This window comes from Microcaecilia unicolor, chromosome 3, assembly GCF_901765095.1.
Source record: "Microcaecilia unicolor chromosome 3, aMicUni1.1, whole genome shotgun sequence".
NCBI classification, from domain to species: Eukaryota; Metazoa; Chordata; class Amphibia; order Gymnophiona; family Siphonopidae; genus Microcaecilia; species Microcaecilia unicolor.
The window spans coordinates 87395776-87411513 of NC_044033.1; the positions used below are offsets into that span (position 1 = coordinate 87395776).

General features: G+C 40.8%; 1 protein-coding gene across 3 annotated transcripts in view; it reads right to left on the reverse strand.

Moving 5' to 3' along the window:
* UGP2 (UDP-glucose pyrophosphorylase 2) overlaps positions 1–15738 on the reverse strand; it is a 77726-nt gene that overhangs the window by 36100 nt on the left and 25888 nt on the right. For all 3 annotated transcript variants that reach the window (XM_030196156.1, XM_030196154.1, XM_030196155.1), the window contains exons 2-3: positions 7658–7785; positions 1515–1622 (exon numbers count right to left, since the gene is read on the reverse strand). In XM_030196156.1, the coding sequence (XP_030052016.1) occupies positions 1515–1622; positions 7658–7756 (207 nt within the window). In that variant the 5' untranslated portion in view covers positions 7757–7785. The remainder of the gene's footprint in view (positions 1–1514; positions 1623–7657; positions 7786–15738) is intronic.

The following is a 15738-nucleotide window of genomic DNA, read 5'->3' on the forward strand; positions in this document are numbered from 1 at the left end:
TCCACTGGGATAATAATCATTCTATTGGTAAAAATCATCACATCAAGGCATCTAACTGTAGGGAAATGCAGACGATTACCCAGATCTTCCTGCAGGAGAGGGTAAAGCCTGCCCATGAGTTTAAGGCCACAAAGGACTCAGTCCAGCCCCCCACTCTGCCAGTACCATCTGCCCTTAGCTTTAAGGATTCTCTGCTAAGCAGATGGACTACCAGATTCTGGCTCTAATGTCTCCAGACTGAAAACCATAACAACATTTCCTGAGATAATCCCTTTCTGTGGTTGACAGCATTGAGTCCATCTCCATATCCTCTTGAAAAGGCGAGACTTAGCTCCTGAAAACTAGTCAAAAAATATTAAATTAGTCCAAAGGAAGGTGAAGTTACTTGCCCAAGATATCCAGTGATATCAGTAAGAGAAGAAAGATGAACCCTAACTTCAGCCCACTGCTCTTACTAGGCTTCACTTCTACTCAATCCATTTTATCTATTAAAGGCATCACTCACCAAATCCCATAACTGCAACCAAATACTACTTACAATTAAAATTTTCTATCCATTCAACTCTGGTTTCAAGAGCATATGTACAAATACAGCACGATTATAAATGTTTATTGTAACCCGCTTAGACTACTAGATAATGCAAGATATAAATTTCTTAAAATAAATAATGCTGAAAAGACACAAGCTAAATCTAAAGAAAAAATATACTAAAGACTGGTTTTATCAACATTTTCTTCAATGCAAACATTTAAATTTATAAGCCAAAACTGAAATAAGAGCTAGATGGTGAGTTCCATAATGGTGGGTTCCACCAAAGCTTGGGCTCATCTGAAATGTGGTGGGATGAGGTCATAATATATAATGTGATAGGACATGGGATTGGGATCAAACTTCATTTTTAAAAGAAAAAGTAAACAAGTTCAAAAAAAGATCAGAACTTCAGTGCAATGGACTTGAAATTCTTTCACATCTCCTGTTTGATGAGGCAACAATTCAGAGACAGATCATGTGATGTACTGATCCGCTGAAGGGAAGGTGCTATATAACACAAGTAGCACTGAAGGGTTCAGTCTAGCAAGCAGCCTTTCCTCTAGCCTTCTCAATTTCAATACAGAGAGGCTCACCTAGAGTGGAATCTAGCATGGCGGTGGAGGGAAACAATCCAGCAGAACACATGAAGAGGTCACATGGGTCTCAGTATCAGTACAAACAAAGCCAAGAAATCCCAAAGCTGTTGGAGTGCAGTGTCTACTTCTTTATTTTGCGCCCATCTTTGTATGATCCAACTAGTTTGCTGCAAGACTAAGTTGTCCCTGATGTGGGCTTCATGTCAAAAATTGACCAAGTCAGAAAAATGTCATTAAAAAAATGTAAAAAGGATGCTGTGTCACTATTACAAAACACTTACTTTCTTATCATCCTATTACACAGTACGAGGATAAAGAGCATTTAGAACCTTGAGCATTACTTTCTGGAATCACCTATATTTGAATTATTTAATCAAAAAACTTACAGAATCCTCTGGAGGCCTCTGAATTTTTCCCCAGTCTACAGAAGGACCTTTTTCTTGCAAGAATCTGTGGAATAACTTCTGAAACCCTTCAAGGTCTTTTTGTGTGTGCTAAAATAAAAAGAATTAGGAAACAAAATTATTTTCATGCCTCATCACTTTTAAATACAAGTGGAATAAACTTTAATTGCCAGCATTTAAGGAATTTATAAAAAATGTTTTGATAATTTAAACAGGCATGTAAAAACAGAACTATACAGTATACTTTATAATCAAGATCGTAAGCATTACATGCTGTACAACACTAAACCCCCTGTTTACTAAGCTGTGATAGCGACTGCTGTGCGCTAATGCCAACACAGCCCATTCACTTTGAATGGGCTATGTCGGAATTGCCGCACAGCTTAGTAAATGGTTGGGGGGGGGGGGGGTTAATTCTCACATATAATTTTTTAAAATCCATTATATTGCTACAATATTGCTATATTTATAAAATGTGTTTACACATCTAGTAGCACTATAGAATAAAATAGTGATTACTAGTTGCCTATTTTACAAAGACATAAGTGTCTGTATCTATAAAATGCCAACACAAAAGTGGTTTAAAAAAATGCTGGTGTAAATATAGGTAGATCAAGTATGTGTGTACTTTGCGACTCTATACAAACTCTTCCCCCAAACATGCCTACACCCAGGTCACCAGGTATGTGTCTATTTACTAACACATACTTGCATCAGGGCGGGTGGATATTTTTTTTTTTTTTTTTTAGAGGCATACACAAAAAAAATCCTTTATAAATTTGCTCTTAAAAGGTATACTTGGAACCATATTTATAAATGATTCACATGAACAGTATTATAGATACAAACAGTACATGTTAATAAATGTTGCCTTTCCTTCATATCCCTTGCTAGAACGTCAAGTTAAAAATCTGTCAATAGTGTTCATGCTAAGACAGTGGTTCTCAGCCTTTATTCTGCTGCAATGCACCTGATAATGTTCAAGTGTGTGACACAATGAACACAATACATGGATGAAAAAAATCCTGAATATTTCATTGTTATAAATATATCAGGGAAAAGTTTTAATACTCTGTTAATGGTTTTTAAAGTTATTTGAAATTAAAGTTATGTCATTTAACTTTTTCCTGGCTGAAGTTTTAAGCTTAATCAATCACTTATAGAAATCTTAAGCTCATATGTTGTGCACCTTTTGATATGAGGTTGAAAGAGAGAAATTCATACAAATCTTACTATTGATATCAAATTCTGACCTATTGTGAAATCTATACCGTGCAGCGCCAGTGGGCTTTAAGAAATTACTGTACACCCAACATAGGCCAGATTTCAGCGATATGCCTGCATCAGGGGTTATGCCAGCCATTCCCAACCCGGTACATCTAGTCCCATCAGGTTTTCAGGATATCTACAATACATATGCATGAGATGGATTTGCATGCATTGCCTCTATTGCATGCAAATATACTCATGAATATTATTGTGAATATCCTGAAAACCTGATGGGACTTGGCGTGCCCCAAGAACTGGGTTGGGAATGGCTGGGTTATGCAATATCAATTATTTAGTACAACTTGCTTCATCAATTCACTATGTTCAAAAAGGATAGTTGTGTCCATCAACCAGCAGGTGGAGACAGAGAACTGAAAACTGAGCTGAGACATCTCTCTTGGCATCCAGTCCAGCTCCTCAGTATTTACATAGACAAGCAGTATGAATAAACTAAGAGGAAACCCAACCACCTTAAACAACTCGCTAACCTAACACTAACCAGATGAGCAAACATGTGTGGACAGCTCATCTCTGGACAACCTCTAGGATGTTTAAAAGCAATCCCTAGAGTGGGTGGGATCCTGGAACTGCTGCCTGAGGACTGAAGCCCCAAAACTGGCTTCCAAGCATGCCACAACAGCCACCCTGTAGTGCTTGGCAAAGGTATACAGCATTGATCTCATTGCCACCGTAAGGCCTAAGGAGCCTGCTTCCCCACAACCAAATACGCCAACGCGATAGTCTCCGTTAGCCATTTAGCAATTGTGGGCTTGGAAGCCATGAGGCCAAGCCTCTGCTTACCAAAAAGCACAAATCAGTTTGTCCAATTTGTGAAACTCATTCATGACTTCCAGATATCTAATGAGAACTCTATGCAAATAGAGAAACTTTCAAGGAAGAAAACTGAGCCTCTTCATACTCTCTGCAAAAGGACAGAAGCTCCGCGGATTGGTTGAGATGAAATGCTGATACCACTCTTGGAAGAAAGGAAGGAAATGTGCATAGGGGGACCCCCCACCTCTGAAAAACAGAGAAAGGGATCCTGAGAAGAGAGCCTGAAGCTCCAAAACCCTATGTGTAAACAACAGCCACCAAAAACACAGCATAAGATCTTTCAAGACAACCTTCTGGAGAGGCTCAAAAGGAGGCTTCTGAAGACCCCGAAAGACTAAATTAAAGGTCCCTGGACACAAGTAGCCCCCTCTCTGGAAGAATCAAATGATATCTGCGTAAGCAGACATCTTCTGCATTTGGCCCAAAAAACAGGCCAAAGCTGCAACATGAACTTTTAGAGAACCCAAGAATCAAATGATATCTGGGAAAGCCGCAAAGGATTTCTTCAGTTGGCCCAAAAAAACCAGGCCAAAACTGCAACCTGAACTTTTAGAGAACCCAATGCAAATCCTTTCTGAAGACCTGCTTGAAGAAATGCTAGGATGTGTGCAATCTGAGCAGAGAAGGGGGAAGTCTGTGCTCAGAACACCAGCTCTCGCACGTCCTCCACACCCTCGCATACACCATGGATGTAGAGTTTTTCTGAGCCTGAAGCAAGGTAGCAATGATCAAATCAGATTAACCTTTCGTATCAAACAAGCCCTTTTAATGGCCAAGCCGTAAGACCAAAAAGGAGCACAGATCCTCCATGAGCACCGGATTTTGCTTCAGTAGACTGTATACCTGCAGAAGATGGAGAGGATCTCCATCCAGCAGTTGAATCAGGCCTGCATACCATGGCCTCCGCAGCCAATTCAGGGCTATGAGAATTATTCGACCCTGGTGCAATGAGATCTCAACACAGCCTAACATGAGCCAAAGAGGGAAGACTGCAGTATGGCATCAATCCTGGTTCTTTCCAACAGCTGAAGAACTTGGGCACTTGGCATTCCTTTTAGTCACCATCAAGTCCAGAAGCAGAGAACTCCATTGGTCCACTACCAGATGGGTCCAAGGAGTGCTGAAGATTTTTCTCTGCCCAACTCATGAAGGAGGCTGCCTCCACTGCGGGTCCCACCCTACTTGTTAAAAGCCATCACCGTCACATTGTTGGAAAAAATTCAGACCGGGCCCCCGTCAGAAAGACAGCAAAATCGCGTAAAGTATTCTGCACTGCCCTGAGCTGAAAGTGATTTATCAACCACTAAGTCTCCTGTTCCATCCAGGTGCCCTGTGCCAGATGGAACTTCTAATGAACTCTCCAACATGACTTGCTGGCATCCGTTGTCACCACCTCCCATTTTGTTATCATGAAGAAAGCTCCGACGGTCAAATTTCTGGGTGACAACCACCACCGCATACTCCATCAGGCAACATCCAAGGAAGATAAAGTTCATACTTCTGCGACACTGGAGACCAGCAGCTCAGAAGAGACTCCTGTAACAGCTGCATATGAGCCCACGGCACCACTTCCATCGCTGTTGTCGTTGACTCCAGAACCTGGACATAGTCCCAGACCCTGGGCCTGCCTTGACTGAGAAGCAAGCTTCAACCTCCTGCGTTTCGTGAGGAAAATCCTCTCCCTTGCTGTGTCGAATAGAATGCCCAGATATTCCAGCATCTGCTACGGAGTTACTTGCTCTTTTAAAGACTGATTGCCCAACCCAATGACTGCAGAAGACAGACAACTTTCCATCTTCGCCATACTGTTTGAATAGGATGATGCACGAATGAGTCAGTCATTGAGATACGGGTGAATTCTGATTCCCTGGTGCCAAAAGCAGGTCACCACCACAGCCTTGGTAAACATTCTTGGTACTGTGGCAAGACCGAAGGGCAAAGCCCTGAACTGGAAGTGACAGTCCAGCACCGCAAAATGCAGAAACATATGAAGCAGCAGCCATATAGGTATATGCAATTACGCTTCCTTGAGATTGAGGGCAGTGAGAAAGTCTACCACTTTTACCAAGGTTAAGACTGCTCTTAGCGTTTCCATGAGAAAGCGGGACACTCAGAGGCAGCAGTTTAGACCTTTGAGATCTAAGGCTGGATGAACGGCGCTTTCCTTCTTTGGGACAATAAAGTAGGCCGAGTATCTGCCTTATCCTTATTCGGCCTTCCTCCCTTCCGTCTCAATCTAGAACCCCCCATTACCTTCCTTTTCTAATCATTCTTTTATTTTTAGTATGCAAGTGCCTAGATGTACTTGTGATGGGTGGGGTTGCCTCAAATAAACTTGAAACTTAACTGCTTTTACCATCTGCTCTGGCATGAGATCCCTGGACATCTTTTGGATGCCACCCTCATAAGTACTCCTCCTACCAGAGGATGGAGAAGGATTCAAAGGCAGACCAGTAGACAATAGCCCTTCTAGTTCTGGTGAGATTGCTCAACATCACCCCATGAAGCACTATAATTTGGATGAACAGGGCAGATTTTTCTGCTAGTGAGCAGCTGGAATACATTTCTAGAGAATCTGAGAAACAGAAACTCAAGGACTGCAAATTCATTTCATGCTGTCTTGTTTGCACCAAGATCAACTGTGGTAAGAGATTTGAAAGGAAAGGTGATTTTGAAATTTGTATACCCTAGAAATACCCATTAAAAAATATCCACATTATAGCTGGAGGTTGATCTAGTTAATGTTTGCAGTCCAGATGGCAAGGAGTTGACTCTTCAATGAGAATTTGCTGAAGAGGCTCCATATAGCAAAGAATAGACTGAAGACCAGAAACACACAGATAGCATGGGTCACGTGTTCTGCACAGGTCTGGTGCCGATTTACTTTTTAAAGATCCCAGGACCCATGGTCTCCCTAACGCTTTGTGGCAGTAAAGAAAAAATGGTGTTCTATTTGCTTTTCTCCCTGTCACCACTGATGTAGTGAAAGAGGAGGTTGAGTGCTGCTCTCCCTTTGGTACATTTATGAAAGACTTTCCTCATTCCATTGATGAGAAATAGATTTTTCTCACATCAAGATGGAGATAAGAAAAATCAAAGCTTGACTGCATACTAGCACAGGGATACCTAGACAGCCTTTTAAACATGGTCAGTCAGCTCTGAGGGTTTATTCTTTCAGTTTGCAGGTCCGTCTGTAGATGTCAAAAATTCAGCTGGCTATTTCAGGATCTAAGTGATATCCTGCCACAGTTGCAAAAATTTGCTTCATCAAAGAGAGGGTCCTGAACAAAGTGCACACACTTCATTGAAATTACATGAGACTTCCAATAGCAGCTACACTATTCACTCTCCCAACCTTCACTCCCTACACAAAGAGCACATGCAAACATATGAATGCTTTTAGCATTTATGTACTTTATACTAGCTACATTTTCAAAAGGAGATAGTTTCTCTCTGAAAATTAACTGCTTGATGGGTAAAAAGTGTAACTAAGTGGGACATATGAAAATTGCCCCCTTTTTATCTATGTTAAAAAAAAAGGCAGTACATCTGGCCTAATCTAGTAGAAGAGAGGTACAGCACATGTTATATTGGCCTCTCAACCTTTTAAACAATGGCCCTTTGTTAAAAACTGTTCCTTAGACTCACAGAAGAATCCATTCTTGCTCAACACTTCCCTCTCCTGTATCACGTTTGTAACACTATAATTAACATTTCTAGCTAAGACTAAATTCAAGATAACTATATAAATCCCAATATAACATGCTTTCAGTGTGATCATCCTGCAGGAAACTTCATGTACTAGAACCCAGAAAAATGCTACATGCTAAAAAACATATATATAAAAAATAAAAATAAGAAAGAAAAGACAGTTACTGTGCACACAAACAGGGAATATATATATATATTTTTTTGGGAGTGGGGGGGAGGGGTGTCAAATTAGGCTCCAGAATTTGATAAAGCTCAAGTCTATTTATGGGTTCTCATTTCAATCAAAGGAATGTCACTTTATAAGTTCCTACCTCCAATTCATTCTGAGGTGCTGTAGCAAGTATTTTTTCTAGATCCATTTTCATAGAATATTCGAGTTCTTGACGAATTACTTCTTGAAACTGAGACATGCCTCCTCCGGATATTGCTTTGCTAAAATCTAAAAAAAAAGACATACAATATTAGAAAGGAAATTGATTTCACATTCAAATTTTTATCAGCAAATTACTGTCATAGCAAAGTAGCACTATTACATGCAGCTTCTATCATACCTATTTTTCATGACCTTGTTTCCAAATTTCTACTCAATTTTTTTTAGCTCTACTGAAGCCATCAACAATTCAAACCTATGACTAGTGTTCTTTATAGAATACTGTCTGTAATCTAAAATTCACTTTAAACAAATTGCATTTTGAATGAACTGTGATGGCATTACTGCACCAGCAGCCGATAGCGCAGCTTTGTAAAAAAAAAAAAAAAAAGGGGGGGGGGGATTATTTGCAAAATGTACAAGTGCCTGGTATCTTTCATCTGAACACAACTTACAATTTTTAGTTTGTAACATTAATATGACAAGTAACCAGAATATGTAGTTGTTTAAATTCTACACCTTCAACCAGTAGCATACATAAAAGCTTGAAGAAACATTATTAAACTTTACCTACTTGAGCACACAGGTATGGAACACATTGCCGCGTAACTTAAAAATGATTTTCAAACTAACGGACTTCCGCAAACTGCTGAAGACCCATCTCTTTAACAAGGCATACCACAAAGATCAATCAATGTGAACATACATAACTCCTCCACATATACTCAGAACTGTCTTACAATATCTGCTTGTTATACTATTATGTTTTATCATTATCATGTTGCCCAAGATCCTTCTGTAACACTAAATGTCTATTTCCTAATATACTTCCACTATTCATGATGTATTTATTGTAAGCCACATTAAGCCTGCAAAGAGGTGGGAAAATGTGGGATACAAATGCAATAAATAAATAAATACATTTCTGTTTACCCAAAATCACTTAACAGCACAATCTCAAATCAAGTTTAGATACAACCTTTTTGGAAGACTCAAATATAAAATATTACAATAATCTATATGTGAAAGTTGAAAGCATGAACTAGCTTCTAAAGGTTATCACAAGAAAAATAAGATCAAACCTGCTCAATCTAAATCTCCCCTTGCTTAGTTTAAATGCTGGTATAAAGTTGAACTTGGAAGAGAAGCTCAGGACCGTTTCCTTCAAGAATTAAAGCATCGCAGCTTTTTCCAACTCAGTTCAACAGCATTTCTATGTGTTGATGGGATTATCCATGGTCTTTTCACTTTAGATCATTATATAATGGATAGAACTTCTTTGCCCCATAAAACAATCCAATTTCTACTAGCTTTGGTTTAATTGTATTTGATTTATATATTGACTTATACAACATATTCAAAACCACTTTCCCTGCATCAAACTATATAAATTTAAGTTCTTCTAGCACTTCTCAGATGGTCACAGATTCACTCAGCTTGCACAGTGTTTGAATCTTTCCTGTGGCAAATAAGTTAGTAGATGTATATTAGTTTCCCTTTCACATTCTCAATTCTCCAAAATTTTCAAACCCATCTCTGTAAAGCAGGGGCACCTAAAAATTAAGGGCCCTGTTTACTATGGTGCAAGAGACACCCATATATTCTGTTTATCTTTCTGCCCTCTCCCAGGTATAAAGGTACTAGTTACCTGTAACTCCAGGGAATATGGTCCTACCACCACCAGGTGGAGAGACAGAAAGACACAGAAGGCTATAGTAATACGAGAATAATCAGTAATTGTTTATTACACTTACCAATCAGGACTACAATTAGACTACGTAATATAATTAATTCTCATATAAGACAGCAACCGGGACACAAACGTGACCTCTGACATTAGCTCTCTGATTGCCTCTGTCCAGGATTTTCCTTTTTATACCCTTTTCTCTCATAGGCTAGTATTGGAAGTACAAAGTCAGCATATTCTAACATATTCTAGTAAATTCTATCTTACAGAAGCAAACTTCTTCATAACATATTTGCTTATCATAAGTAAGGTCAGTAAGGTTATCCTACTTTGCAAAAAACCATCTTCCCAGCAATCAAAGTGTGTCTGCTTTCATGGTCAGCAGCAAATTTCCCCTTACATTACTATATTCCAGGGGCGTAGCCAGACTTCGGCAGGAGGGGGGGTCCACAGCCCGAGGGGAGGGGGCGCATTTTAGCACCCCCCAGCCATTATCGACTCCCCCCACCGCCAACTTGAACATCTAGACCAGCAGGTGGGCCCAACCTATCCAACGCAGGATGCTGTGTGGCACTGAAATCCCCACCCACTATCAATTACCCTTGGGACAAGATGTGCAGTGCCCTATCAGCTTATTCAGAACCCCCCCCCCCCCCCCCAGGCTTCATTGGGAGCATATATTGAGGCTAAAGTAAAGGCCAAGTCATCTATCCTGAGACTCAAAAAGCAAGAATTGTCCATCTCTATCATGCTGAATTTTAACTACCTGTGTCTGCAAGGAGGAGTGGAGCAGAATTGCTACCCCCTGCTTCTTAGAACCATCAATCGCCAAGGCACAGAAAACAGAGGGATATTGAGGATGTGATAAAAATTTTTCATGGTCCCTTCTCAAGTGAGTTTCCTGAAGAAACAACACATGTGGTCTAAAATGCAACAATTCCTTAAACAATTTTTGGCGCTTTTGAGGAGAGTTCAGGCCTTTCATGTTGTAAGTCAAAAATTTTAAATCCTTACTCATATCAGACACATGACAGGCAGCTATGCAAAGTGTACATAGGAACATGGGAACCCCTCGAGACTAAAGCAAATTTAAAGGCATCCCCCTGACAAAATCCCTTGAAAACTCCCCCTCCAACCCCCTTACTACCCCTATTCCCCCCAGTCACAACCCCCCCCCCCCCCCCCCCACACACACACACACACACTCATACACCTACCAGACAGCACTGAATGGGAAATCAGGAGAAAGTAACTACCGGACTAAATGGACCCCCCCCCCCAACTTCACACACATCCCCCACATTCGCACTCCACCCAAGCCTTTATCACCTGGTAGAAGTACATCCACACACCACTCATTCACCACAGTTAGCATATTCTCCATCCACAATTATCGCAAGGCAATATAACAAACAGTCATCAAAGAACTCGCAATAAGCTCGCAAGCAAAACAGTAATGATTAAAAGTCTAAGAAGAGTCAAGTATGGGCCAATTGTTTCTTAGCCTTCTGAGTAACTCTCTTCCACTTTTGTAACTTGGCTTTCATCTAGGGAGCTAGATTAGTCGGCGGGACAGCAGATGAAGTCAGGCCTGCCTCATGAAGACTCTTCCAAGCCTCCGGAACGCTGTGAAGCATGCTCTGCTTTCCCTTGATCGTAAAACATAGAGCAAAAGGAAACGCCCATCTGTATACAACCTTCTCTTTGATTAAGATCTCCAACACTGGCTTCATAGCGCGTCTCTGAGCTAATGTGAACAAGGAAAGGTCCTGATAGACTGACACTTTAGCTTCATTATAATCCACGGATGATAGTTGATGAGCACACACCAACAAGCTCGGGTGCTCACCCTCCTTATGCTGCGACGAAGAAAGCTTACTCATGGCTATCAAGAACTCGCCACGAACCTTCCCAGGTAAGTAGAGATGGATAAGGAAGTGGATGTCAGTGGATGAAGCAATTAAAAGCAGGGTAGTGCAGGAGCTAAACTCTCAGGCATCCATTCAGCCCCCTGACATCACTTCCTCCTTCACTATATCTTTTTTGAGTTGCGGTGACCAGAATTGAACACAATATTTGAGGTGAGGTCACACAATGGAGCAATCCAAAGGCATTATAACATCCTCATTTTTGTTTTCCATTCCTTTCCTAATACCACCTAACATTCTGTTTGCTTTCTTAGCCGCAGTAGCACACTGAGCAGAAGGTTTCAACGTATCAACGACGCCTAAATCCCTTTCTTGGTCCGTGACTCCTACGTGGAACCTTGCATGACGTAGCTATAATTTGGGTTTCTCTTTCCACATGCATCACTTTGCACTTGCTCACATTAAACGTCATCTGCCATTTAGCCGCCCTGTCTCCCAGTCTCGTAAGGTCCTCTTGTAATTTTTCACAATCCTCCCACGATTTAATGACTTTGAATAACTTTGTGTCATCAGCAAATTTAATTACCTCACTAGTTACTCCCATCTCTAGATCATTTATAAATATGTTAAAAAGCAGCGGTCCCAGCACAGAGCCCTGGGGAACCACACTAACTACCCTTCTCCATTGAGAATACTGACCATTTAACCCTACTCTCTGTTTTCTATCTTTTAACCAGTTTTTAATCCACAATAGAACACTACCTCCTATCCCATGACTTCTCCAATTTCCTCTGGAGTCTTTCATGAGGTACTTTGTCAAAAGCCTTCTGAAAATCCAGATACACAATAGCAACCTGCTCACCTTTTTTCCACCTGTTTGTTCACCCCTTCAAAGAAATATAGTAGATTGGTGAGGCAAGATTTCCCTTCACTAAACCCAAGTTGGCTTTGTCTCATTAATCCATGCTTTTGAATATGCTCTGTAATTTTGTTCTTAATAATAGTCTCTACCATTTTGCCTGGTACCGACGTCAGACTCACCAGTCTATAATTTCCAGGATCTCCTCTGGAACCTTTTTTAAAAATTGGCGTTTAACATTGGCCACCCTCCAATCTTCCGGAAACACGCTCAATTTTAAGGATAAATTTACAAATTACTAACAATAGCTCTGCAAGCTCATTTTTCAGTTCTATCAGTACTCTGGGATGAATACCATCTAGTATAGGAGATTTGCTACTCTTCAGTTTGTAGAACTGCCCCATTACATCCTCCAGGTTCACAGAGAAATCATTAAGTTTCTCCTACTCATCAGCTTCGAATACCATTTCCGGCACCGGTATCCCACCCAAATCTTCCTCGGTGAAGACAGAAGCAAAGAATTCATTTAATCTCTCCGCTACAGCTTTGTCTTCCCGAATCACCCCTTTTACTCGGTCATCTAGCGGTCCAACCAATTCTTTTGCCGGCTTCCTGCTTTTAATATGCCTAAAAAAATTTACTATGTGTTTTTGCCTCCAATGCAATCTTTTTTTCGAAGTTCCTCTTAGCCTTCCTTATCAGCGCTTTGCATTTGATTTGACATTCCTTATGCTATTTCTTATTTTCAGTCAGCTCCTTCTTACATTTTCTGAAGGATTTTCTTTTAGCTTTAATAGCTTCCTTCACCTCACTTTTTAACCACGCCGGCTGTCGTTTGGTCTTCCGTCCTCCTTTTTTAATACGAGGAATATATTTGGCCTGAGCTTCCAGAATGGTGTTTTTGAACAGCATCCATGCCTGATGTAAATATTTGACCCTCACAGCCGATCCTCTAAGTTTTTTGTTTTTTACCATTCTTCTCATTTTATCATAGTCTCCTTTACACTAACGTATTTGATTTCCTATGTATACTTACTTCAAAGCTAATATCAAATCCAATCATATTATGATCACTGTTATCAAGCAGCCCCCAGCACCATTACCTCCCGCACCAGATCATGCGCTCCACTAAGGACTAGGTCTAGAATTTTTCCTTTCTTTCGTCAGCTCCTGTACCAGCTGCTCCATAAAACTGTCCTTGATTTCATCAAGGAATTTTACATCCCTAGCGTGCCCCGATGTTACATTTACCCAGTCAATATCGGGGTAATTAAAATCACCCATTATTGTGTTGCCCAGTTTGTTTGCGTCCCTAATTTCCTTTAACATTTCTGCATCCTTCTGTTCATCCTAGCCAGGCAGACGGTAGTACACTCCTATCACTATCCTTTTCCCTTTTAAACATGGAATTTCAATCCACAGTGATTCCAAGAAGTGTTTTGTTTCCTGCAGAATTTTCAATCTATTTGATTCAAGGCTCTCGTTAATATATAATGCTACCCCCTGCACCAATTCAATCCACCCTATCACTACAATATAATTTGTACCCCAGTATGACAGTGTCCCACTGGGTATCCTCCTTGCACCAGGTCTCAGAGATGCCTATTATATCTAACTAGCCATTAAGCCCGTTAAAACGGGCGAGATTTCCAACTACCCTCCTCACCCTCCCCCCTGCACTGATCTGACAGTGCCTCTCACCTCCATGTGAAAGCACTGCAGGCAGCAGCAGATCGCTCTGCTGCTGCCTGCAGCGCTTCCACACAGAGGTGAGAGGCGCCATCAGTTCAGTGCAGGGGGCCCGATATGGAGGGAGGCGGGTGGAGGTTGGTGCGCGTGATGTTCGTTTCCAGGCTCCAGCGGCAGCGTCCGACAATGACTCCGACTCAGTTTCCCTCTCTGTTCCACCCTCTGACGTCATCACGTCTTGACGCGAGGGCGGGACAGAAAGGGAAGTCTCTACTGCGCATTTGCAGGTGAGTCGGTCACTTGCCATTTATACGTTTGATTTTTCATTTAGTGTAATATATTCTAACTCTCCCATCTTATTTCTTAGGTTCCTGGCATTTGCATATAGACATTTCAAACTATGTTTGTTGTTCCTATTTACATCATGCTTAGTACTTGACAGCATTAATTTGCAATTTTTTCTCCGATTTTTATTTTTAGTTAAGGACACCTGATCTACTACGGTCTCTTCCTCAACCTCACTGATACCCTATCTTCCCTGTTTTGGTGATATCTTTGAAAGAAACCTTATCCCATGCGCTTTTGAGCGACTGTCGGCCTTCCCTCTCCCCCCCCCCCCCCCCCGTTTCTAGTTTAAAAGCTGCTCTATCTCCTTTTTAAATGCCGATGATGAGGAGTAGAACACAGAAGTTGTGGATGTCCTATTTCTGAAGGGAAAAACAAAGATATCAGTTCTCTTACATTTCGATTGTCTGCCCCTCCCACCTCAAGCCACTATCAGGTTGTAATTGTCTTACAACAACCAACCATCACCAGAACCCCTCCCTGGGCCCCCACCTTTCTCCATTTCCCTATCAGTCTCTAGGCAGAAGCAATCCCCTTTTGCTCCTGCCTTACCACTTCTTTTCAAGAAGATGATGCCAGTCAACTAGAGGTCAGTGCTATTTTTGTGCTACAGCAGTATAAAAAGGTACACACAATATTTGTGTGTATATAACACTTACTACACTTATATGTTTTCAACATATGGATAATTACATTTTAAAAAATTAAATATTAAGTTCTATAAGAGGTATATGAAATGCTACTTATAAACCACTTGTCCTTTAGTTTTAGTTCCATGAACTGAGCACCATCTTTCAGAAGGATCACTATATCCCAGAGGGGATGCAGTCTATAGTGACTTGCCACAAATGTGAGCTAGTGTCATATGGACAGATCTGAACTAGGAGGCCAAACAGAAAGCAAGCTAAACAGCTTAGAACAGAAGTGGGAAACCTTTGCTTCTTGAAGCCTGTAAAGCTATTGAATTTTTAAAAAGGTACCCTAATGAACATGTACAGATTGTTTTATTGTTCGCCTCCAGTGTATGCAAAAGGGCTCACACACCAGCACAGGAGGCAGCTCTGTGGATGCTTAAGCAACCCCAATATTGGGGATACTCCTTGACTGTGTCCAGGGATGGGGTAATTTCTATTGGGATTAGCACCTCCAATCATTTTGGAAAGTTGGCTCCAAAGCACAACAGCACAAATGCAAGATGCAGACAGCTACAAGAGAACATGGAGACTATTTTATTGATGACCCAAATCAGTCCCTGTTTTAGCAGATAACCTGCATCAGGGATCTAATAAAAATGCATAAATAAATAAATAATACACAAACATTAAATCAAACAAAATCCAGAAGTTACAAACTAAAAAATATCCAATACAAGTTACAGAAATGAGAGACTGAAATATGATACAATTGAGGCAAAAGAACATCATGTATTACCACCATTCAGTAGTCTCACTGCGAGCTTGTCTCCTGGATCCACTACTAATATATATCCAATATTAAAACATATGCAAACCAGTACAAAACAAAGCTAATTAACTGTAAAAGTGGGTCACTACTTAACACTGTATACAAATAAG